The 27,317-nt window shown below is 41.5% G+C and overlaps 1 protein-coding gene across 2 annotated transcripts in view; it reads left to right on the top strand.

Moving 5' to 3' along the window:
- LOC124544626 (glycogen [starch] synthase) overlaps positions 1 to 27,317 on the top strand; it is a 133,844-nt gene that overhangs the window by 61,472 nt on the left and 45,055 nt on the right. For both annotated transcript variants that reach the window (XM_047123227.1, XM_047123229.1), the window contains exons 6-8: positions 1,192 to 1,454; positions 14,112 to 14,232; positions 14,328 to 14,494. In XM_047123227.1, coding sequence (XP_046979183.1) covers positions 1,192 to 1,454; positions 14,112 to 14,232; positions 14,328 to 14,494 — 551 coding nt within the window. The remainder of the gene's footprint in view (positions 1 to 1,191; positions 1,455 to 14,111; positions 14,233 to 14,327; positions 14,495 to 27,317) is intronic.

Genomic DNA, 27,317 nt, shown 5'->3' with positions numbered 1-27,317 from the left:
TTGATAACTGTTCGTCACCATTTCTTGTTTTGAATTTTTAAATTAATATTGTCAGCTACTGTGTTTCTTACTGCAAAAATTGCTCTTTCAAATAACTAACTTAATTAATTTTGGGCAATGTTTGAGAAAACTTTATTAATTCATTTTGGTTGTTACATAAGTCATTTAGAAATTCATTTTGACCAGTTACACAGTTAGTGAGTGCCTTCTCCAAGACAGAATGGTTTGCTGCTTCATCGTTGGAAAGTTAAGCTTTCGTATTTATTCTTAATTGTACTTTCCTCACTCAAAACCAAAGAAATGGTTTCTTCAAACATGCATTGATTTAATCCGCTGGTGGTTGTGAAATAACTGGAAGTATTTGCCGAAAGTGTCGAGAATTTGCAAGCAATGCACTTCCCATTAATTCGGGATTACATTGGAGATCTAGAACAGTCTAGAATCTTCTGAAAGATTCTATAACACTTTGGAACATTCTAAAACATTCTCCAACATCTTGGAAGGGACATTTTAGTCAGTCTTGGCTCCTTCAGCACCCGATTCCAAGCTACTTCACTGTCTTCCCATAAGAAGTCCATTAGTTTATGCCCTCTTTTGACACCCATATCTTAGAACCCAATCCCTCCAGCTCCAAACCACCCATGTGGACGGGAGGGGGGTGGAGGGCTGACGTAGCACGTAACATCCTTATGGCTGCGGAAGTGTGTGGCAGAGTTAAGACGACATGCACAGACAAAGCACACTTACATTTATTATGTCGACATATACAAATGTCCTCTTTAGACAGCAACATCTTCATAACTAATTCCTAAAGTTACAAAACAAAACCTTCATGGATGGGGGATGGGGGGTTGTCACACAATGTAGCCACCATGATGCTGCAAAATTCACTTGCAAAGTTTTGACAGGGATTTATCACTTTGAAAGTATCAGTGTTTCTTCCATGTTTTGTTTTAGTTTTTAGTATTTTTTATTTCTGACATTAAGTACACAACAAATTGTTTATTTTGAATTTTATTTAAGCTCTGTACACAATTTTAATGCTATCTTACACATCTTTGCTTAACAATTTTTACAGAAAAACCATTTAGCAGCTTAATATTGAAAGATTTAGACTCTGAGAGAGAGAACTTAGATACTGTATCTGTTGTTTCTTGTAGCGGACAATAATAGGTTGTTTGCTTTGAATAGTTCAACATTGACGAAGAAGCTGGGAAGCGAAATATTTATCACCGATACTGTCTGGAACGAGCAGCTACTCACCTTGCGCATGTCTTTACTACTGTGTCCGAAATCACAGGACTTGAAGCTGAGCACCTCTTAAAGCGAAAGCCTGATGTAATTACTCCAAATGGTCTTAATGTCAAAAAGTTCCTCGCTCTCCATGAATTCCAGAACTTGCATGCTCTGTCAAAAGAGAAAATACATGAGTTCGTAAGAGGACACTTTTATGGGTGAGTTGAACTTCTTCATTCTCTTACACGTTTTGTGTGTGTGTGTGTGTGTGTGTGTGTGTGTGTGTGTGTGTGTGTGTGTGTTGTGTTGTTGTGACATTTTTCCTTATTTATTCATTGTATATATTTTCCAGAATATTTCCTTCTTTATTCATTGTGTGTATTTCCCTACACATTTCAGTGGTTTGCTGTAGTGAAAAATGACATTTTGGAAATGAAGGCTGATATCCCGTATTCATAGTTTCTTGTATCCTGCATAGTTCCTTTTCAAGTAGCTTTGCTTCAGATCCATAACACTAGATAAAAATGTTTTTGCATGTAGCTTGCAGTCTGTACATTCTCTTAATGCCCTGTGCATATTTATAAACTGGCTGTTTTCTTATAACTTTTCATAAGCATGCTATGCTAAAATTAACCATTTATCTGCCTAAATCATTTTAGTGAAATAATCCAATCAAATTGATAATGGCACACAGTCCGATATGATTCATTAGTTCTTAAAAAATCATGCTTCGAGATGTTAGTTGGCTGTATTTCATTTTTAATTACTTGGTCACATACCTAATATTTTTATAACTAAACAATATGACTATGGTGGACCTAATTTCATACCAAACAAGTGCCCTTTTTTCTTGTTTGATGGTTATTAGTTCAAAGTGTAATGTAAATATCGTCATTATCTTGTCTTTTGATCATACAGATTATTCATATTTCACGTGAAGTTGGAGTGATTCTTCCTTTCAATACATACTCCATGGAAAGAATGTATCTGTGGCCTCATTGAACACAACTCTCAGATCCTCAGATGAAGACCAGCATGCACTCATATATTCTCATCTGCACAGCCAATCACTCCATCTGTGTCATCCATTCATTATTCGCAAAGATTGTACTTCACTGGATGAGGTGGAAGCCTGAGGATCGTTGTGGTACACTGTATGGAAACCACAGACCAGCCTAATTCACTTCTGTTGCCAAAAAGGTGTACGGTTGCCTCAAGGTCCTCGGTTACTCCTTCGTCGTAACGGTTGCTTGAAGTGTCCCAATGTACAGATTGCTGTAATGAGTTTAGCATGTCAGAAAATAACGGACAATGACATTCTTAAGAAAAAGTTACAATAATAGTATGTGCTGCTAATGAGATTTTAAAGATGATAGGACTGGAGGCAGTGTGACATCATTTCAAGGAGCTATTCGTTGAAGAATGCAATTTGTGATATAATTAAGAGGTATGTGTGAAAATTCTTGCCATGTTAAAGAGGGAGGTGAAAATGAAGTCAAAGGAATTGGTTTACATAGGTATGTGTTTTTCAATCATGCAAATGCATCATCAAATAATGAAAAATCCTAGATGGAGTGATGACAAAATTACTGACCATACGGAGGATGTGTTGAGTCGCAGATAGGCACAACAAAAACACTACTACACATTTAAGCTTTTGGGCATAAAGCCTTTTTCTAAAGTAGAAAACACTCACACTCTGTCTCTGGCTGCTGTAGCCAGGCCGTGCACAGCAACTGCACCTCATGGGAGAAGCAGTCTATGAATGGTGGGGATATGGAGGAGGCTGGGGTGGGGAGGGGAAGAGAGAGGGATAGCAGGGAGCAGGGTAGGGGTGGGGGAAGGTGTAGTGCTGCTTGTGCAAGCATGTAGGGATGCAGTGGAGACAGGGTAAGGCAGCTAGGTGCAGTTGTGGAGTTTAATTTGGGGGGAAGTGGGGGGGGGGGGGGGGGGAGGAAGGGTAGAAGTAGAGGAGAGGAAAAATACTAAAGAGTGTGGTGATGAAATAGAGTGGGGGCAGGAAAGGTCACAGGTGGATGAAAGGCAGGGACTAACGGTTGAGGCCAGGGGGCTGTGGGAATGTAGGATACATTGCGGGAAGAGTTCCCAACATCTCCTCTGTATGGTAAGTAGCATTCTATCCCTTTCATAATATTGTTGTTACTCCAGCCTGAATTTGTCATTGTTTGATTTTGCCTTGTGGCTTTTCTTCCATCCCACAACTCAGTGCTGTTTTCCTTTGTTACACTCTGTAATGCATTACTTTACTCAGTGTCTGTGATTTTCTTTCTCTTTTTTCCTGTGTCTTATTTGTCACATACCAAACCACACGTGCTCTGACTTACAAGCCACACTGTGTATCAACCTTCTTGTCTGTGCACATCACAGTTATGTGACTGCTCTGATTACTGGTCCAGCATTGTGTGTTCCACATGATTACTGCCAATATAATTGATCCTAGACCTTCAAATTGATCACTATTCTTGCCTCACTCTCCCATATTTTTGTATGTTACTTTCTGTACCTTCCTGTGCCTCATGAATCTGGTTACCTTGACCTACCAACCCCGTCCCCTTTTTCTTCCTTGTTGCAGCACGCACATGCTAACCTCACATCAGCTACTCTTCTTTTCATACATTTCTACCCGTCTCTCCCATCTTAGATTCATTGATGACGTCTTTGTGATCTGGACAGTGGGTGAGGACATCCTATCCACATTCCTCCAGACCCTCAGCACCACCTCTCCATTTTGCTTTGCCCGGTTCTTGTTAACCCAACAAGCCACCTTCCTCGGTGGTGACCTCCACTCCAAAGATGGCTACGTAAGTACCTCCATCCGTATCAAACTTACCAACCACCAGCAATACCTCCAGTTTGACAGCTGTCAACCATTCCATCCCAAGAAGTCCCTTCCATACAGCTTAGAGGCCTGTGGCCGTCACATCTGTAGTGATGAGCAGTCCTTCTCCATATATTCCAAGAGTCTCATTGAGGCCTCCACAGACTGAAATTACCCTCCTAACGCTATATAGAAACAGATATCTTCTGCCTTGTCTCTTCTAATGACTCAGTACAACCCAGGACCATAGCATCTGAATCACATTCTTTGCCAGGGTTTTGACTGTCTTGTCATGCTCTGAATGAGGAATATCCTTCCAAACCCTCCCTCAGTGGCATTCTTAGGCCCATCAGACCTATGCAATATCATTGTCGATTCCTACTCCAACCCTGCTCCCATCCACTAGTCTCATGGCTCATATCACTGTAATAGACCTAGATGGAAGACCTGTCCAATACATCCTACCACCACTCTGTACTCCATTCCAGTCAAAGGCATTATCTATCCCATATGAAAGGCCAGACCACCTGTGAAAGCAGTCATGCGATCTAAAAATTAAGCTGCAACCAATGTGCTGCTTTCTACATGGACATGACAACAACAAGCTGTCTGTCTGCAGGAATGATCAATCACAAACTTTGGCAGGCACACAACTGGTCCATTCAGTTGCTGAACATGATGTTCAAACAGTGTGCTAAACTTCAATGACTGTTTCATAACCTGCTCCATCTGGATCCTTTATACAAATACCGTGTACCAATACCAACTTTTCCAAATAGCACCGAGAAGGGGGGGGGGGGGGGCAGAACTCTGCGCAATATATCCTAAGTTTTTGAAACACCCTGGCCTCAACCTTCATTAGTCCCTGTCTTTCACCCACGTATCCCCTTCCATGTTCCCGCCCCAGGACTACACAGCCATCTATTCCACCATCACACTCACAATCTTACACTTTCCCTCATCCATGCCCTGCTGTCCCTCCCCTCACCTTCCCTATCACAATCTTCTTCTTACCCCACACCACCCATGGATTGCTTCTCCCAAGAAGTGCAGTTGCTGTGCACATCTGGCCTCAGCAACCAGGGACAGTGGTTAGTTTTGTGTGTGTGTGTGTGTGTGTGTGTGTGTGTTTTATACTTTAAATGTTAGCTGTGCAGAATAGTTTTGTTTGACTTTTTAAAGTGGTTATGTTGTGTGAATTTCTGCTGCCAATTAGCAGTCCAAAACAGACATAATAAAGAAATAATGTTTACAAGGAGGCTGCATTGACTCAATGTAGGGGAGGGGGGAGTGGGGCCGCAGTCGGAAGGAGCACACCATCGGAGACTCTAGCAGACATTGGGGATTTTCTCACAATGAGCCAATCACCATCTCAGTCGATGTCTAATAAACATAAACAGAATGAGGCTAAAGATTCAATCAATCTCCCAACTGCACTTCGGTTCCTCGTGGTATCGCATACTGGAGGGGGTCAGTCCTTTCCTACAGTTAATCCACTTATTATTCACAAAGGTGTTGATACAATTGCAATCCTTGTGAAATCCTGCTCTTGTTTATGTAATGGAACTTTACTGTTGGAGACCAATTGTGATTTTCAGGCCGAACAATTGCTTGCAACTTTGCTCCTCTGTAGTTATGCTGTTCATGTCGAGGCCATCGAATGCTGTATTCGTTGTGTGGTGTTATGTACACTGGGCTCCTCAGTGGTCTGACTGGAGGAGAAATCCAAACTTGTCTCTCAGGTCAGGGTGTCACTGTAGTCCGTCGGGTAATGAAAAAGGTTGATGCAACCTCAGTGCCTACACGCACTCTTCCTCTAGTTTGATAGAGCAGTGCTTCCACCAAAGATCAAAGCACGCTATGAGGTCATCTCAGTCTGGCCATACGTTCCAAACAGATTCTTTCCTACCAGTGTCAATGTTACAATTATATTGACATATTCTGCAAAACATGGCCAAGTGTGTAACCTATGGTAGAGATGCCCACAAGGGTGATTGGTCACCTCCTCCTGTCTGCTGTCTCAATTGCAGTGGTGACCATGCAGCCTCATCATTAGAACGTCCTATGTATCTTGATGAGCAGGCTATCCAGGAGATCTGGGTGGGGGGGAAAAAGTATGTTACCCTGTCACTCACAAATTGTTGGTTAGTCAAAAGACCTGCATTTTACCATCTGGCACTTACAGTAATGTTCTTGTTATGCCTCACTCCATGGAGGACATGGGCACATGGATTTGTAACCCCAAATTCAGCACTACAATTGTAAAATTGCCCAGCGTCACAGTAGCATTCTCATCTTCTCCTCCAGCTGTGCAACAAGCCACAAAATCTTTGCCCCCAACAGCAAAATCACCTGCTTCACAACTGGCAGGCCAGAAAAGGAAGAAAGAACACTCCCTCACGCCAACAGATATCTGAGTCATCATCTGCCAAATGCAAAGATTCTAAGAAATCAAACAAACGGTCTTCTCCTTCCTGACTCGAAGAGTTCTTCAGTGTTGTTGCCGCATGATACTGTCACCTGGCCGGCCTCCATTTCACTGGTGCATACCACCTACCATTTTTTTGTCCTGGACTCCACAGGTCAACCCAGAGAAAATGCTGACACTTCTGTAGATCTCAAGAAACAGGATCCTCCAGCCTCTATGCTTTGTAGCAGTGAGTCTTCAACATTGGTTCCCTCACTGTCAGCTTTCCCTGTCAACACTGTCATCTGGTGGAACATTCATGGCATTAGATCCAACAGGGAAGAATTAAGACTACTGGTGGAATCACAGTGTCCACTTGTTTTCTGCCGCCAAGAAACAAAATTGCATCCTCATGACTGCTTTGACCTCTTGCATTTCCTTCCGGTCTACATTGACCTTCCCCCTGTGGGTGGCATTCCGTCTCACAGGGGAGCCATGGTGCTCATTTGGGAGGACATCCACAGCCAAACCATCTCACTAAGCACGCAGCTGCAAGCTGTTGCAGTCCATATTTTCCTTCCTTGCTTCAGCTTTTCTCTTTGTAACGTCTACATCCTTCCATCATTTGGTGTAACCAGGGTAGACGTCCTCCAGCTTACTGGTCAACTCCCTCACCCCATTTTGCTGCTTGGTGTCTTTAATGCACACAGTCGTCTTTGGGGCTCTTCCAGAACCTGTCTGAGAGGTTCCCTCTTAGCTGACCTCAGTCAATTCAGCCTCATTTGTCTTAACACTTCAGCACCCAAGTTGCTTTCAGACTCCACTCACACCTATTCACATTTGGACTTCTTGTTCTGCAATGTCCAACTTGGCCATCGTCTCAAGTGGTTGATTCTATGACACATACTCGTGTGACCATTTCCCTTGTGCTATCCGTTTTCCGACTCCCTGTTACATCCTGGAGTTCACTTCCATTCTTGCTCCGGCAGCTGAACTTCACGCTACCTGAAACTTTCCCAGTGGGTGTGAACCCTTCACCACCTTGGCTTTGTGTGGTGGCCTGTGTTCACCTTGGCCTTCATTCGCTTCCCATGGATGCTACTCCAACCTTGCTCTATCGCCTTCAGTTTCATGACCTTTGCGCAAAACTATGTGATAGTCCTTTGTGTACATGGGTGACTGTCTGACTGACAGCTGTGTTGGGTGTGCCTTCGTCATTGGCACCAACACTTTTCCGTATTGGCTTCCAGAACGCTGTTCAGTATTTACAGCAGAGCTCTTCACCCTGTATCAGGCCTTGCAGTACATCCGGCAACAGTGGCTTTCGAATTGCTTCATCTGCTCTGACTCCCTGTGCCCTTTAAAGCCTCAGTGTGCTGTACACTGTCCATGCCTTAGTGCAGTGGGTCCAGGAAAGCTCACTTGCTCGGTCTTGATGGAGCCACTGTTATGTTTCTGAGTGTCCCTGGTCATGTCGGTCTGTCAGGAAATGAGGCTGCTGACACTGCTGCCAAGACTGCAGTCCTCGTACCTCTGTGTTGTCGTCTGTCAGCAGGTGGTGTCACTTTGGCATCACCACTGGCCCTCTCTTCATGTGAACAAGCTCCAGATTATTAAGCCTCTTCCAATAGGTTGGAAAACCTCCTCTTGGCCCTCTCGCCATGAGATCATTTTAGCTAGGGTGTATATCACGCACTGTCTTTTTAGCCATCGCCATTTAAGTAGTGCTCCCCCACCACTTTGTGCTTATTGCACTCAACCTGTGACAGTCTGCCAGTTCCTGACGGAATGCCCTTTTTTTAACCACTTACGTTCTCGTTTGTGTTTGCCGTCCGAGTTATAGGCCGTTTTAATGAAAGACACGTGGACTGTTGACCATGTTTTACTTTTTATCTGTCATAGCAGTATGGTGAAGACCATTTAATTTTTGGTTCAGGACCTCCATTTCTCTATGGCATATTTTCTAGACCTTTCTCCACATCCCTGTTTTTAGTTGTCTTCTCTTCCATCAATTGGGATTAATGTGTAGTCATTTTTAACTCCTTTCCTTGTCTTCATGTTCTACAGTTCTGACATGGGTGCGTATGATCCTAGTTGTTTCTGTGCTCTAAAAATAAAAATATACATATACCCCCCACCCACCCGGATGATGCAGCACCTTCCTATTGCAGGCAAGCACTTTCTCCTTGATATATACGATCAAATTTGGGCAGATGACACATTTCTCAGACACTCGCATGAAGCTACTGCCATACCCCTACCTAAGTTTGTTAAGGACAAACACTTCCCTTCTATCTAACACACCCTTTCTCTCACCAGCTGTGTTTGCAACGTGATGGAACATATGATTCATGGCTGGATGGTATGGTCGCTTGAATTTTGCAATCTACTAACCACTGCAGAATGTGCATTTCGAGTGCCATTCTGCAGTTGACCATCTTCTTGTCACTTTGTCAATCCATGTTAAGAATGGTTTTCTGCAGAAATATGAGACTGTGGCCATGTTTTCTTATTTGGAGAAAGCCTGTGACACCTGCTGGAGGACTGATATCCTCCGTACTCTATACACAGGGGGCTTCTGATGCCACTTGCCCTTTTTCCTTCAGGAATTAAAAAAAAAAAAAAACAGTTTTCAGGGTATGTGTTGGTTCAGCCTTGTTGGACACCTTTATCCAGGAAAACGGGGTGCCTCAGGGCTCTGTCCTGAGTGCTCTTTGCTGTAAGAGTTAACCCCATTATGACCTGTCTCGCTCCAGGCATCTCCGGCTCCCTTTTTGTCGATGACTTTGCTATGTATTGCAGACTCCACAGACTTATCTCCTTCAGCAGCATCTTCAGTGATGTCTAGATCATTTTCACTTGTGGAACATTGACAGTGGCTTTTCCTTTTCCACTGACAAACTCATTTGAATTTCTGATGGTGCAATGGCTTTCTTCCACTGTCTTTACATTTTGGGCCTGTTGCTCTTCCATTTGCTGAAACTAGGAAATTCCTGGGGCTCATGCTTGATAGAAAACTGTCTTATCTGGTCACATGCTGTACTTGGATTCTCAATGTCTTATATGTCCTAAACAGTACTTTCTGGGGAGCCAATTGGATAGCCCTCCCCCATTTGAACCCATCCCTTGTCTGTTCAAAACTACACAATGAATGTTTTGTTTATGTGTCTGCATGTCCATTCATCTTACGCCATGTTAATACGATCCACCACCATGGAATCTGTTTGGCCACTGGCACCTTCTACACTAACATGGTCGAGGGTCTCTGTGCAGAAGCTGCTGAACAACTGCTGTCATACTGCTGTGATGTTCTCCTTGAGGATACTTGTGCCATTTGTCTGCCATGCCCGGTCACACATCCTATGCTGCTTCCTTCGATGACTCCTTTGACTGGCAGTGTGGAGCGTGTCCCCTATTACCTCCTAGAGTTCGCTTTTGGCTATTGCTCTGGCAGCTTAACTCCTCACTACCTCCCATGTAAAATAAATTAATTTACATCTGCTAGTCATGTGAGGGAGAAAAGATATGGGAAAAATGTCTTTCTGGTTATTTGAGAAGATATTCTGCTATAAATTCTGTTAAAAGCTAATGCATAATATTTTGTGGTACCCAGAACATTTCATTGTTATTGCATGGTAACAAAACTTTATTTTTATATTTTTACAACTTGATATATATTATTGTATACACTAGTTTGCAATAGGCATGTGATATTTTGTTCATAAAAAGTTAATTGCCATAGAGCATAAAAACGATTGAAATATACCACAAGAACACTATAAAACAAGAGTAAAGACTTCTATAGTCTATGAACACATCATGAAATGCCTTAATAATGGCTATACTTCACAAAAAGGTCTCAGAATGTCTGCAATTATTTTGTGCAGTTATGTTCGTAAGCAGACATTAGATATGAAACAAACTACTTAACACACATTGCACCCAGAAAAATTCAACAGCAAGACCAGTATCACCAGCCAGAACACATTCATCTGGGACATCAGGCCATTCAAAGATGACACCTCAATTTTATGTTTTCTTTTAAATTTCTTGTGTGTGTGTAAATCATTGATGTTGGTGATCTGACAAATATTATTTTTTGTGCAGAAATTGAGTACAACCCAAGTACAAGTTTTCATAGAAAATTAGTATCTATTTCATCCACATTTGGCATAACAACTTATATATTAGGTAGACCTCTATTAAATTCAGAATTGATATTTCCATACATACAGTGATATACATATGTGGTGCTGTCTCATGTAGCTGGTGAATTTGAACTAATGCACATGTGCTATGGTACTTCACTTTGCTTCATGTACTGCAAGGATAACATTCCTTGCACTTTCTGAACCTTTTTCCGTTTTTCCTCAAGACCAAAAAGTAAGGCAAGCAATTTATTCTGAAGGAACATCTGAAATGCATGGTTTCCTCACAACCCTTCATACAACCTCTGCAGATGTTTGTGCACTAGTAGCATGTTCCTTCCTGTGCAATGCACGCAGCCATACAATCCTTACCATCCTCTTGACATCACCTCCAACTCCATCAACAGCACCCTTTATGTGAGCTGTTGCAAAGAAGCTTGAGTCAGTGGGAAATCCAAAGTCTCCTTAATATTATCAAAAATTAATCTATTTATGAACTGAGGTCCTGCTTCACCCGTCCAATAATGACAGAAAGTAACTTCATGGCCCTGTTGTTGAAAATCTGTTAAAATAGCAATATGAAAGGCAACAACAGTGTACTTGTCTCAGTTTGTAGAGTCAGAAACAACACTATGATAGTACGAGGGTCTTCCATGAAGTAAGTTCCATTTCTATTTCTATCTCCAGCAGCACTACAATCGCAGTTCTGAGCATGCACGGCAGTTACTCTGACTCAAGGAGAAGGCATGTATGCCATTTTCAGATATCTGCTGCCAACGTGCGATTTGTAGTGCTTCTTTATAATGTCAGCTGTAATGGAAAATGCCACCACATGTGAAATCAGATCTGTGATTCGTTTTCTAAATGCAAAGAAAGTTAAACCGAAGGAAATTCACCAGCAAATCTGCAAGGTTTATGGACAAAATTCTATGAGTGATTCAGTGGTTAGAAGATGGATCAGACTGTTCAATGAAGGATGTGATAAAGTGCACGATGAAGAATGGACACCCTTCTGTGGTTACTGATGAACTGTTTCACAAAATTGAAGAGAAGATTAATGAAAAGAAGTCCTAGCGGCTTTCATCTCTTCTTACACCTAAAACCTGCCTTTGATGGTTAACACTTAAACGATGACTACGAAGAAAGAACGTGTTACAACATGGTTGAATACACAGGTGGCAAGCTTCTATGAAGAAGGCATACAAAAACTTGTGCCACACTGTGACAAGGGCCTACAAAATTTCGGAAGCTATGTAGAAAAGTAGTTTAACAGTTGTAGATTTTTGTACAATAAATATTTTTCTGTATCTATACACATTTGTTTTATATAACCAAATGGAACTTACTTTGTGGACATACCTTGTATATCACAGCTGTGAACAATGACACTTTCAGAACCCCAGCCGGCTTGCATTATTTCCTTTTGAAACTTGATGACACAAGCCTCTGAGAGACCAGAATGCAGCATTATTTCATGATCCTTCAAATTTGCCTCCAGTACACGGAGTTCTTCGTGTAATGCTGTTTAGGATGTGAAGAGAGAAATCTTTAAGGCCAGATGCTTTTGCAGTGGTCATGAATTGAGTCATCTTTGTTGTGCTTACTTTCTACAGATCCACTGCAAGAAGGTAATGTCTTCAGTAATGTCAACTTCAGAAATAAATTTGCGCTCTACATGCACTCCACAGTTTTGCCCTTCTCAATTTACACAGGTGATATTGTAAGGAATACAAACCATTTCAGCAACCCATTGCATCTGCACTGGATGGAAATGATGGTATATTGTGAGAAAGTTTATTCAAAAGTAACCACACATTCTCGTGATATATGCACATGATGACTTCTTGATCTTTCTCTGTTGTAGGAAGTACTTGAAGTGGCTAATAAGAATACTTTGTAGGACCTATATTTATATGTGGATATTCCTCTTTAAATAATTTGTAACCCTTCTTTGACATGCATTTTAAGGTACCTTTTCTGCATGAGGCCAACTTCTATGTATTTGATATCCTTCATGTTGAGAGACATTTGGCTAATATTGTTGTGGATATAAAGCCTTAATCACATCACTGATATCGTGCGCAGTCTTGTCAGCTCTCTCTTTGTGTGTTGTTTCACCAAAAACTGTTTTTTTGACAATTTGCTGTTGATTTGCTGCCAATTGGACGACTTCGGCAGTGCTTCCTTCTCTCTGGAGACAGCTTTTCTTATTGCTTGAGGAAAAATTTTGTGCACATTTTTAAGTTTTTCTTGCTCTCTCTGATGGCATTTCTATTTTACAGAACTTTTCCATTTGTCTCCCTTTTCAGCCACTGTTGGACTACTTTTCATCTTTCGGCGATACTCTACCCCTCTCTTGCTGCTTGACTTTATAATGTTTTCCTTCTTCACCTGCTAGCTTCTTTCTCCACTTTTGTGTCTTACTTTCCCAGATGTTTGAGACATGACCATAGGATTTACACAATATTGGAAGAAGACCACATTTTGAAGTAAGAACAAGCCAGTCACATGTGTAACATAGTGAAACTTAGATTGTTACTCCTCATATTTTAGAAATAAACATAATTAAATGAGAATTGATTCTTCAGTTAGGCTTACTTGATGATAGAAATTACAGCATAAAAGGTTTCAGTCCGAAAGGCACTATTTATAGCTTTAGCACAGAAAAATTATCTCTGATTGTTTGGCATGTGATTAGAGTCGTATGTTCAAATAGATTGTTGGCAGCCCGTTTGAATAATTTGAGGATACTACATATGATTGACAGATGCTGGATACAACTATTAGACACCAGCTTTCAAAAATATTTTCCTCTAGATCCAAAAAGAAACAAATTTGTCACAAACCTTACAGAAATTTTACAATTTTCATGTCTACCGTTGCACAAGTGGGAGTTGCTTTTTGTGTGTGTGTGTGTGTGTGTGTGTGTGTGTGTGTGTGTGTGTGTGTGTGTGTTGCGTCTAATGCAGGAGGTGGCATTTAATCAGTAGCAATCTATCCTTTTTGTAATATTGACATTAAAAAAATTATTTTGTGGGTGAAGGGTGTGTGACAGAACACAAAGCACAATCATTGTTTTATAAAAATTTCTTAAGCAAAGGAGTTGAAAATGATCAGACTGAACCATGTCATGAAAATGATAAAATGAAATTATAGATACTGCGTTGTGGCAATGAAAGATAAGGCTTGATACTCAATGGCATGAAATCCCATACTCCTGTAACTGGTAAAAGTCATGGTTGCTTTGTACAAAAAAAATTTCAGAATTACTCCTATTTTTGTTAATGTGTATTACTCTCTTTACTGGACATGAGTGCAGATTATATTGAAAACTTTAAAATCTTTCACATTTTGTTGCATCTATTGATATTCTAGAGTGTTGTTGTCTAGTAAGTAATATTTTTCCTACATTGCTAACAGCATTTTTTCTCTGTTGTTTCCAGTATTGGTCTCAACTGTAAAATATTTCGTTCTGTTTCAGACACTATGACTTTGATTTGGATAAAACATTGTATTTCTTCATAGCTGGAAGATATGAATTTGGAAACAAAGGTGCTGATGTATTCATTGAGGCATTAGCACGGTTAAATCATTTTTTAAAGGTAACATTAATCATTGTTTTATTTAACTAAAAGTCAGTTAAATTTATAGAAGTGTTATACATTTCTGTAGTTTATCATAAAGTTTTTATTTTTAGACATCTTACCCAGAAATCACAGTAGTTGCATTCCTGATATTCCCTACCAAAACGAACAACTTCAACGTAGAGAGCTTACGTGGCCACGCTGTGACAAAGAGCTTACGAGACACAATCAGTGACATTCAGCAAAAAATTGGAAAGAGGATGTATGAGGTTTGTCTGAGGTATGGATTTATTATTAAAAATACAAAACACCTAGTTTTATCGAGATATTTCCTTGATGTTCATTGAAAACATTGGGCAGTTGTTTACTTTTTTGTTTGCAACAGTCTGATATGTTAAAGTAATTTGTTAGCATGTGTTCACTAAGTGAAAGTGACATAAGCTCTAAGCCAAATTAGCACACTGGACTCGCATTCGGGAGGACGACGGTTCAATCCCGTCTCCGGCCGTCCTGATTTAGGTTTTCCGTGATTTCCCTAAATCGTTTCAGGCAAATGCCGGGATGGTTCCTTTGAAAGGGCGCGGCCGATTTCCTTCCCAATCCTTCCTTAACCCGAGATTGCGCTCCGTCTCTAATGACCTCGTTGTCGACGGGACGTTAAACACTAACCACCACCACCATCTAAGCCAAAAAAAGGCAGAATTGGACCAGTGTTAACATTTATGTGCCCAAAATAGAAACAACAGAAAATTTAAATTCCACATTACCAATTTATACGAGTTGGTATGGTGAGCTCTTCTTTGTAAATTTGTACTAAGAGCTCTTCATCAGAACTTCTCACTGTGAACTTCCTGTTGGAACTGCCTTGTACAGACACCTGTTTTGGCTCTGGTGGTGCCACAATAAAGCATGTGAATGAATTCAATGAAAAGATTAACTCTGAAATTGATCAACAAGATTTATCAATTTTCAGTGCCACAATGCTGTTGTTTTATAACAAAATGTTTTCTATAAACTACTTTTTTGTTCCTTACACTAAGTTTCATTTTTTTGTTGCTATATTTTGACTAACTACATAATTGTAATGGCTTCCATCACTATTTTTCATTTTGATTTTCAGTATGTGTAATAATTACACAATCTCTCTGGTAACATTTTACTCTACAAAACAATTATACCATTCCTTTCATTGTCAGATAACAAAACTAATATTTCAAATGCTGTTTTAGGCTTTCACTTAAGAAATGGTAATTTAATTTGTATTTACAGTAAATAAATTATAACTAAACGAAAGCCAATTTGCAGTACAGGTCTCAATCATTGTGTATAGATCACATTTTTACCTCATGTGATCCCTACAATAAGTGTCAGAACACTGACACTTTCTAGTTCTATACCTGATGCACTGTGGCATGGCATTCTTTAGTAAGCCACCTGACTCAGTGTGGTTCATTATAAATACCAGGAAAAAAAACCTAACTTCCTTTGGCCACATTTGGCATGACTGGAAGCATACTAATAAAAATGTCTGACAGAGATTTAAGAGGTGAAAGGGTAGGTGTCGCAAACATGATTTAAAGCTGAGAGAAGTAACAAAGTAAGTTGCACTAGTTAGAAATATTTTTAAACATGAGGTCATGAACAGAAGATGATTAGAAGATATCAAGACTACTCTACTGATAACCATGGACGGAAGAAACACTTGATTCATGCCTCAAGAGAATGAAGGGCTTGGGGACAAGGATAAGTGAACTTGGTTCAAAACTGAAGTAAATATGTCCCCAAAGGAAGCACTAGGATAATAAAAGATGGTTTTCAGCTCAGATAGATAGATAGAGAGAGAGAGAGAGAGAGAGAGAGAGAGAGAGAGAGAGAGAAAGGCGGGGGGGGGGGGGGGGGGGGGGTTGAATGAAATACATTAATAAACCTTGAAAACTGTCAAACCTCAATTGTTAATAGGCATTTGCTTCATATTCTATATCTACTTTTATCTTAAAATGCAGGCAATACATGTTACATTTGTAGCATCATTCTGGAAGCTGCTACTCAGTAACGGAATTCAGGTTTGGGGGACCTTCAAATCACTAGCAGGGAATGGGTTGGTGCAGCCAGTCCACTTGCTATTGGCAGTAATTGACCTTACTTAACCAGATCCTGTAAAAATATCACAGCAAAGATCTAGCAGCTTATTTAATTGACAATGCTGCTTTGTCACCATTCTGTATTCATCAGTATACTCATTTCCATGTGTCAAAAGCAAGCCACAAATTTGCACCCCTGTCTTACAGTTGCCGCTGAAAATTAGTATTTCTTAATTTTAGCTATAGTGGCTACAGTTGGCACCATACTGATCTAAATTTTTAAAATATCAAGTGAAATTTGCATATATTCCCCAGTCAGACTTTCCATAAGAAAAATATGCCACCATTGCATGTAAGGTATTTCTATCTTGTCTCATCAGTCAGTTCATAAAACTGGTTGTTTTGTTTTACATACATAGTAATGAGACACTATATAAATAACTAAAATATCAGCAAGAAAAATTTGATGTAGTTGTTCAACATCATCAAGTGTCACAAACTAAAATACCTTGGCCACTTCATGAGGAATCAAAAAAGATATGAGCTGTTTCAATGTATCCTGCAAGGAAAAATTGAGGGAAAGATACCTCTGGGATGGAGAAGACTTTCCTGGCTGAACTATCTTAGATCTTGGTTTAATATTAGCTCTGAAGAACTGTTTCCATTGCAACTAATAAAGACAGAATAGCCATGATGTTCGCCAATGTCTGAAGCAGACAGGCAGGCAGGCTAAGAAAAGAAGAAGTAGTAGTAGTAGTAGTTGTTCCAACACCTCATGAAGTTGAACTGAACTACATGATAACACTGTATGGAAGCTGACTAAGGCCGGCCCCTCACAGAGCACTTTACAGTGCTGCCCAGTGGGTTGCAAGCAGTGCTTGCATTTTGCTGCCTACCACGAGTGGTGCTCCAAATGATGTTAGTGGCACTGCAAGCTCTGCTCAACTTGTGTAGAGTACTGAGCAACAAGTGGAGTATATTTCATTAAATGTTCAACAAGATTTGCCAGAAATTACAGGTGAGACTTGCTGCCTTCTGCAAAATTTCATCAGGGAAAGAGATGAGTATAAATTTGAGGACCACTATGTTTTACTAGACTAGCGGGTGAGACACCAGTAGACAGTTCTCTACCTGGAAGTGCTGCTAAATGCATCTGAACAGAATTTACTGTTTACTTTATGAATGAAGGGGCATGGAAATGTCTTACAGGTACATCAAATTTGAATTCATGATTAATGTGCAGCTGGAATATTTGCTTGAAGAACTTTGTATGCACTGAATTTGTGAAGTATTTTAGCTACTGCAGTATTTCCTGTATTACTGATATTTACTGAAAATAAACATTACTTTACTTACTGATTAACTTTTTCTCTTTTGTGGACATGTAAGTGAAATTTGTTTTGAATTTCTCTACGATGGACTACCACGCATTCTTCATTGTGGTCTCATTGCTGTAATTGTCATGGTTCAGAGCACACCTAGCAAACCATTTTCCAATGTCAGTGGCAAAATCTCTGTATTGATGTGATCTTTTTTCCAATGCCTTTGTCTAAGACAGTGTAAATGAATCAGTTCCTCTTTGCAACAGCTGCTGTGCTGGAGATATACGCTGTAGCAGCACTGTCCTCGTGTTTTTGAAATAGTGCTGTGGCACAGTCAGAAAACTACCATTATGTTCCTTGCACAGTCTAGAGCAGAGCCACTTTCGGTGTGGTCACCACTCACAATGAATCAGACCACTGAGATGGCCAGTAGTGCCACCATTCAGTGACTGTGGCTGCAGTTGAAACCACTCGTATACCTGCAGCACTCACCTTTGGCAGCACTGCTAAGTCTCAAAAGGATCTAAAACACTGAGGTGACAAAGGTCTGTACACAAGGTATAAAAAGGCAGTGAATTGGAGGAGCTCAGGTGATTAACATGAAAAGGTTTCCGATCTGATTGTGGTCACGCAATGGAAATTAACAGACTTGGAATGCAGATTGGTAGTTGCAGTTAAATGCATGGAACATTCCATTTTGGAAAGTGTTAGACAATTCAGTATTAATAGATCCACAGTCTCAAGAGTGTTCTGAGAACACCAAATTTCAGGCATTACCTCTCACCACGGACAACACAGTGGCCTAAGGCCTTCACGTAACGACTGAGAGCATTGGCATTTTTATAGAGTTGTCAGTGCTAATAGACAAGCAACACGGTGTGAAACAACCACAGAAATCAATGTGCAATGTATGGCAAATGTATCTGTTAGAACTGTGCAGTGTGATTTGGCGTTAATGGGCTATGGCACCAGGCAACTGACGTGAGTGCTTTTGCTGACAGTAGCACCTCTCCTGGGCTTGTGACTGTATCAGTTGGACTGTAGACCACTAGAAAACTGCGGGCTGGGCATATGACGTCCAATTTCAGTTGGTAAGAGCTGACGGTAGAGTTAGTGTGTGGCACAGACCCCATAATGCCGAGGATCCAAGTTGTGAACGGGCCACTGCGAAAGCTTGTGGTGGCTTCATAATGGTGTGGGCTGTGTTTACGTGGAATGGACTGGGTCCTCTGGTCCAACTAAACCTATCATTGACTGGAAATGCTGATGTTTGGCCACTTGGAGATCATTTGCAACCATTCTTGGACTTCACGCCTCCAAACATGTCACCAGGCCACAATTGTTCACGATCGGTTTGAAAAACATTCCGGTCAGTTCGAGCGAATGACTCAGCTACACAGATCACCCAACACGAATCCCATAGAACATTTGTGGGATGTAATTGAGAGGTCAGTTGGTGCACAAAATCCTGGAACGGAAACACTTTCACAACTATGGTTGGCTATAGAGGCAGCACAGTTCAATACTTCTGCAGGGGACTTCTAACAACTTTCCTCTTCAGATTGCTGTGCAATGCTGGGCAAAAGGAGGTCCGAAATGATATTAGGAGCTATCCCATGACTTTCGTTGCTGAGCACTTTGCCCAAGCCTCTGCGTCAGAAAATTACCCCCCAGCCATTTGCACACTCAAACGACAGCTGGAAGGGAACGTCCTCTCGTTCACTACACACTGCAGTGAATCCTATAATGCCCCATTTACAGAGTGGGAGCTCCTCAGTGCCCTTGCACATTGCCCCGACACAGCTCCTGGGCCTGATTGCATCCACAGCCAGTTGATTAAACATCTCTCATCCGACTACAAGTGACATCTTCTCATCATATTCAACCAGCTCTGGTGCGATGGCGTCTTTCCATTGCAATGGCGGGAGAGCACCATCATTCCGGTGCTGAAACCCATTAAAAACTCTCTTGATGTGGGTAGCTATCAGCCCATCAGCCTCACCAACGTTCTGTGTAAGCTGCTGGAACATATGGTATGTCGGCGGTTGGGTTGGGTCCTGGAGTCATGTGGCTTGCTGGCTCCGTGTCGGGGCAGCTTCCGCCTGGGTCCCTCTACCACTGATAATCTTCTGTCCATCGAGTCTGCCATCTGAACAGCCTTTTCCAGATGGCAACACATGATTGCCATCTTTTTTGACTTACGTAAAGCATATGACATGAGTTGGCGACATCATATTCTTGCCACATTGTATGAGTGGCGTCTCTGGGGACCGCTCCCGATTTTTATCCAAAACTTCCTGTCACTTTGTACTTTTGTGTCCAAGTTGGTGACTCCCATAGTTCCATCCATATCCAGGAGAATGGAGTCCCACAGGGCTCTGCATTGAGTCTCTCTATTTTTAGTGGCCATTAACGGTCTTGCAGCAGCTGTCGGGCCCTCCGTCTCACCTTCTCTGTATGCAGACGGCTTGTGCATTTCGTAGTGCTGCTCCAGTACTGTTGTTGCTGAGCGGTACCTCCAGGAAGCCATTAACAAGGTGCAGTCATGGGCTCTATTCCATGGCTTCCAGTTTTCAACCGCAAAGTCGTGTGTCATGTGCTTCTGTCAGCATTGTACCATTCATCCGGAACCCGCACTTTACCTTAATGTTGATCCACTCACTGTAGTGGAGACATATCAATTCCTAGGACTGGTTTTTGATGCTCGATTGACTTGGCTCTCTCATCTTAGTCAGCTTAAGCAGAAGTGCTGGTAGCACCTCAATGCCCTCCATTGCCTGAGCAACACCAATTGGGGTGCAGATCGCTGTACGCTGCTGCTGCTCTACAGAGCCCTTGTCCAATCCCGAATTGACTATGGGAGTGTGGTTTATGGTTCGGCAGCGCCTTCAGCATTGCATTTACTCGATCCTGTGCACCACTGAGGGGTTCGATTAGTGACAGGTACTTTTAGGACAAGTCCGGTGACCAGCGTACTGGTGGAGGCTGGTGTCCCTCCACTGCAGATCAGACGTGCGCAACTGCTCGCCAGTTACACAGCACATATTCATCTGATCTGGGCTAACAATTGCGGTACGCGTGCGGTCCCTTTTCTCCGAACTGGTGTCCTCCCTTTACCACCTCTCCTTGTGGTCCATTCACGTACGCCTCTGTGGTGTACACCTCGGCCGCAGCTTTGTCTGGACCTTTAGCATGGCCCTACAGACTCCGTTAACCCCGTTGCCCTCCGCTGTCATTTCCTTTCGATTCTTGATGTGTTCTGGGGCTCTGAAGCAGTTTACAGAGACTGCTCAATGGCTGATGGTCACATAGGCTTTGCATATGTTCATGGAGGACATATTGAGCAGCACTCCTTGCCAGTTGGCTGCAGTGTTTTCACTGCAGAGCTGGCGGTCGTATCTCGTGCTCTTGAGTACATCCGCTCATGCCGTGGCGAGTCATTTCCCCTGTGTACTGACTCATTGAGCAGCCTACAAGCTATCGACCAGTGCTACCCTTGCCACCATCTGGTGGTGTCCATTCAGGAGTCCATCTATGCCCTGGAACATTCTTGCCGTTCCGTGGTGTTTGTGTGGACCCCAGGACACGTCGGAATCCCCGGCAACAAATTTGCCGACAGGCTGGCCAAACAGGTGATGCAGAAACTGCTTCTGGAGATAAGCATCTCCAAAGCTGACCTGCATTCTGTTTTACACCGCGGGGTTTTCTGGCTTTGGGATGGCATAACAGCACGCACAACAAATTGTGTGTCATTAAGGAGACTATGAATGTATGTAAGTCTTCCATGCAGGCCCCTCGCAGGGAATCGGTTGTTCTCTGCTGGCTCTGCATTGGCCATATGTGGCTAACACATGGTTACCTACTCCGTCATATGGGCCCACCACCGTGTTGCTGTGGCTCCCAAATGACAGTCGTCCACCTCTTGCTGGACTGCCCACTTTTAGCCGGTCTCCGGCATATGTTTAACTTTCCCAGCACCCTGCCTTCAGTGTTGGGTGACAATGCCTCCACAGCAGCTTTAGTTTTACATTTTATCTGTGAGAGTGGGTTTTATACTTCTATGCAGCTTCTAGCACACCTTCTTACCTCCTCGATGTGTGGTCCATAGGTAAAGTGTTGATCAGGTTGACACCCCAGGAACTGGCGGCATTTTGTTTTTCTTCAATTTTTTTATTACACACACACACACACACACACACACACACACAGTGAAACCACCTTTAACACTTTTCAAGGGACTTCAAAAAATTGGTGTAAAATGCCGGGCAATGTAAAATTTGGGAAATAACATGTTAAGCTGTAAAAGATATGTACAGGAGCCGATGCGACTTTCTTCCTCTCTTAAATTTCTTGTCTGTTCCGATTCACTCAGTGCCCTTCAATCCTTGCACCGTTTGTATCCGGCGGATAAACTAGTCCAGACCATCCAGGATGCCCTCCTCCGACTACAGCGACTAGGGAAGGTTGTAGCTTTCTGCTGGGTTCCGGGGCATGTCGGCATTGCTGGGAATGAACGGGCAGATCTCGCAGCCAAGGAGGCGTGTCTTGATCCACACGTATCTCAGTGTGCTATCCCGTTGCACGCACTCACCTCGCTGTTGAGCTCCAGAGTCATGTGTCGGTGGGAGGATGAGTGGCTGGAAGTGACTGACAATAAGCTCCGTCTAGTCAAGCCCACAACGCGTGTGTGGTGTACCTCCTTTCAGCCCCATCGACGGGACGAGGTTCTCCTCACTCGGCTTCGAATAGGCCACAGCCCTATGACGCATGGCTTCCTGCTCCGGCGAGAAGACCCTCCATTGTGTGGTGCTTGCGGCGTCCAGGTCACTGTGAGCCACATTTTACTGGATTGTGTTTTATTTTCTGACCAGCGGGCCTCGGCTGATTTGCCAGCGGACCTGCCAACTCTTTTAGGCAACACTCGGACGAATGTGGTTAAAGTTTTAAAGTTCTGTGCCTTGTCAAATGTTTTTACAAAGATTTTAGGGAGCGGATTTTAATTTGCTCACTGTGTGCCAAGCTCGCCCATCTTTTCTGTAAGTGGCCAGCCAATGACACATTCCTGTGTCATTCTTGTTGCTATGTTTTCCCTTCCACTTTCTTATGTAGTAATTTCCCTCTTTTCCTGTTTTCCTTGAATGTGTTTTTCCGTTTTATTAGGTCTCTCCACATTCGTTCCTTTTAATGTGTGTCAGGGCGCTGATGACCTCGATGTTGAGCGCCCGTAAACCCCAACACACACACACACACACTGTACACCATACCCCATTACATTTTCGCACTTTGTGTGATATATGTACATAACAGGCATCGAAAGACTTGTCAAGGACTTGTTTATTATCTAATGAAAACTGCTGCTGTAACTGAAACTGATAACTGTCTGGGAAGTAGGAACATGTTTCATAATCAATGTTCCTGAAAGCCTGCAGCTGTCATTCATTATTTAAATAATGAAATACTGCACAAGGTATGTATTTTTTCACTCTTAGCACAATGTGTTTTGAGAATTTTTTCGTATTGTCAGGTGCAAATATGTTCATAAGTATTTTGTGTGGTGTTTGAATATGTGTCATTCTGCTTCTCTTGCACCATAGGTGTCTTTTGGAGGTTATCAGGTACCTCATTTATGTGGAAAACCACACACACACACACACACACACACACACACACACACACACACACACACACACATTGTTTGTTTATCTAACATCACAACAAATACATGCACTTAACAATGAGAATAAATTCTCCTAATACGTTTTGCTTAGTATGGAAAAACATGTAACTGGCACTGTTTAAACCAAATACATTTGAGCAATACAAAGTGAATGACTGTTTCAACTAGTGCTACAAGTGGTCAACCACCGAAACATGCCACATATGGTTCGACAATGATGTCACGATGATCACAACAATCACAGAACTGCATTTGCACAGTAGACAGTTTGGAACTGGTTGTGATTGGTCATAATATCTTTATTCAAATGAACTTAGGTACTCTCATCAGCCACCATGCCAAGTAGAGAGCTTGGCAGCGGCAGGAGATACGGCAGGAATTGTCCCAACTTTTACACATTTGCGGGTTCAAATACGTGGAGTAGAGTGCCCTGGTGTCAAGTAACTTAACTGTGTTATATTTGTAAACACTACTGCACGGCCAACAACATGCCAGTGTCATTTTTTTCCCCCACAAACATTTTTTTGTAATGTGTAAATCATGAGAAAGTTATAAATATTTAACGCAAAATCAAGTGCAAATTCTCATTGTGAACATGAGAAATTTGACGGGAATGATGAAAAATGTTGTAAACGGCGGGAAAATGTTAACTCCAGGAACATAAAGCAGGGTTATACTGTATATATTCTGGGTGATAATTCAGTTTTCCTTCCAGGAAGATGTATGTGGACCTTAAGCATCACCATTAATTTTGTGTTTGTGCACTACATTTTAAGTATCTAGGGTCTCTCCACATGTTTTATTGAGTTGATCTGTACTGGCAAGAGAACATCATTCACATAGGCCACAGTCACAAGATGGCTACTTCTTGCTGCAAGTTTTTGGCAGTGGCTGCATTGTAATGTCCCAAAATACTGGCCTACACATGGAACCACGAAGGCACCCTCTCTGAGACACACATTTCAGGGGATTTGAGTTTTGTAGCTCTATCCTTGAAGTAGCTCTCCAAGCAACTCATAGCCAGCGATACTAAATTTATTAAAATTTCCGAGACTGTTACGCCGTGGCCAAATGGCTTTCCTTAGTAAACAAAATATTTCGTACCTGTAAACATCTTCGGTGGCGTAAGATGGAGTTTTGGAATAACTTCAATTATAGCAAAGCTATCACTAATTTGTTACTTCCTCAGAAATCGGCAAACCACTAATTAAAATGACAGTGCAGATTTGACTTAATTGTGTGTGTGTGTGTGTGTGTGTGTGTGTGTGTGTGTGTGTGTGTGTCATGGATAACCTTATTCTAAAAATTCTTAGCGCCCAAACTCGAGTAAGAATCTAGATGTTAAAATTTTGCATAATGATTGCCTTAGTAAATCAAAACAAAAAGTTCTTTTACAGAGAAATACCAACAGTCATTCTTTGCACATACCACCCGTAATTGTAGTAGGGAGAGGGTGTGGAAAATTATTCTACTGCATGGTGTACCATGCAACACTTGGTGTACAATGGCTTGTGGACTAAAATTGAAGATGTAATGGCTGCGTAAGAGCTTCTAACTTTCTGACGGTTTGTATCTGGATCTGAAATGATGAAACATTGTTCCCTTATTATGATGGAAGTTGCTCTCCTGATTCAGACCACAAAAAAAATCATATTCCATGTGTCACTTGCAATTTGCTAGAAACATGTCTTGTGATGGCAGTGTCCACGGTTCAGTCAAATGTAATTCCTCTTGCCTGCATTCTCTTAAAATAATTGGAACTGTGCTGCAGATTAACTAAAAATAAGCATGTATAGCACTTAGTTGCGGCTAGGGAAATGTATTGAATTTTAAGAAATATTTATGAGGAACTCCTTGGGTGCAAAGTTGCAAGTTCAGTCTTTAGTAAGGTTCATTTGAAAGTGTTGTGTTACCAGTTATGACATGAAAAATATATGCTGCTAATGACTCAACAAGTGCATTAGGAGGGCGGCAGAAAATGAGTGTCCGGGAGGAGCAGAGATCAATGTTCTGTGGGATGTATATATTACACTTCACAAAATGGACATCTTTGACAGTCAAGAAATGTTCAAAACAAACCATTAACTTCCATTATGAATATCAAATGAAAAATGGCACTCCACAGTGATAACAAAGGTTCACACCATCGAGATCAAAGGCAAGCTCCTTGGGAGTTACAAACAGTGCAGGATGTTAAACTGTTTCCACACTTAAAGAATGCATATAGAATCATATTGGTATAACAGGATGATGAGAACTGGTGGAATGTGATGATATTCAAGTGAAAGGGAAACAGTCTGTTGTGGAGCTTATCATGAAACTGACTATCCTTTAAGGCATAGCTGCAGATAATGCGAGAACATGTTTTATACGCATGGAAAAACAAACATCCAGAGGCTGAATTTGTCCAGTGCTTCCAGGTGGTGTGAATTGCAATGTCACACATTTGTCAGGAGAGATAGTTTGCTCTAAGAATATGATTTTTATATGCAGACCAAGAATCAAGCAAAAGCAAGTAATTTTGGCCAGCTATTGACCAAAAGCAGTGCTCTTACGATGGTTGTAGTTCTCTTACGCTCATTTTCCCACTCTTGTTTGGTGTGACATAAATGTTCCCTACTGCCCTAGCATGACCATGCGCACGAGGAAGAATCAGAGGGACAGAGCACCTCCAACTTATCACAGAATGATAAGTAACTTTGCAGCCAATTGACCACCCAGATTAACAATTGGCATAATTGTGTACGAATGTGTTAGTTGATTTTGATACAGCTCTCTTGGTACTTGTAATTTCCAGAATTCCTTATATATGCATTTCCTTTTCAACTCCTGATTGGTTGTAGTTGAATACAAATTCCTTACTGAATGATGGGATAAGTTTATCTCCTCTACAAATTTACAGGCCAGTTCCACAGTTTATATGTGCATTGTTAAGTTGATGCTTTGTTTGAAATTTTGCTATCTTAAATGTTCCATTTCGATAGCACTGTTTGAAGTTATGTAACCATCCACTGGTTCTCTTGAAATCACTGTAATGTATGTTGCATGCAATTTGATGTGTATAATGTAGTAGGTAACCACCATGCACATCCTGTAAGTGCATACTGTCCTCTTGAATATCCATAGTTTTTTGTATGCACTACAGGATTGTATTGCTGCAGATGTATTCAAAAGCTGTTCTCTGTCTGTCTGTCTGTCTGTCCATGGCTCGACACCTATTTCAATATCGATTTCACTTGTTAAGCATGTATTGCACTCCTCATGTACAGTGTATATGATGCCACACATTTCACTGACTCATCCTGCAGAAATGGTCATATTTCATCTTCCACTTCTTTCTCACTCCATGAGATTCCTTGGGTTCCTTTCTGGTGAATGTCAACTGCAGTAACCATTGCTTTAGATATAATACAAAGTTTGTTTATCATTGCCATTGCTGTGCTTTGTATCAACACAACTAGCACTGTTGTGAGTTATTCATTGACTAAATAGTTCAGTTACACTCTGTAGTGTAGTGCTGTGATCATCACTGGATACTTCCAGTCCCGCCCCCTATTATTGCCACTAGTAGCCAATGTTGTGGGTGTATGGTAGACAGTTGTGTGGGGCATCAAGTGCTATAAATGTCACTGGCCTTTTGTGAACTCGCACTCAAGGGGTACCTCGTTAGAAAATCATCAAATGTCTGCTGTTAATGGGTCATAATTTGGAACTCCAAACAGAAAATTTGACTTGTAGCTCATGTAATGTTGTGTTGTCTTAGTCTGTGACATATCTTCATAAACTTTATACAGACTGGTTAAATAACTGGTATATCTATTGTTTCAAACGTTTAGAACTGACAAACACATGAGAAGTTCATAATTAGTATTAGTACTCTTGTAAAGTTATAATTAGAAATTTATTTCACAGAACATGTTTGACAGTAAGTTTCACAACAATCAAGAAAAATCTGACAGTTTTGCTTTCTTATACTATTTCTTCCTATACAATATTTTTTAAAATATTGAATTTGAATGATTG

The sequence above is a fragment of the Schistocerca americana genome, chromosome 8 (genome assembly GCF_021461395.2).
Source record: "Schistocerca americana isolate TAMUIC-IGC-003095 chromosome 8, iqSchAmer2.1, whole genome shotgun sequence".
Taxonomy (NCBI): Eukaryota; Metazoa; Arthropoda; class Insecta; order Orthoptera; family Acrididae; genus Schistocerca; species Schistocerca americana.
Note: the sequence above shows the minus strand (reverse complement) of the source record. Positions and strands in the feature narration are given on the sequence as shown.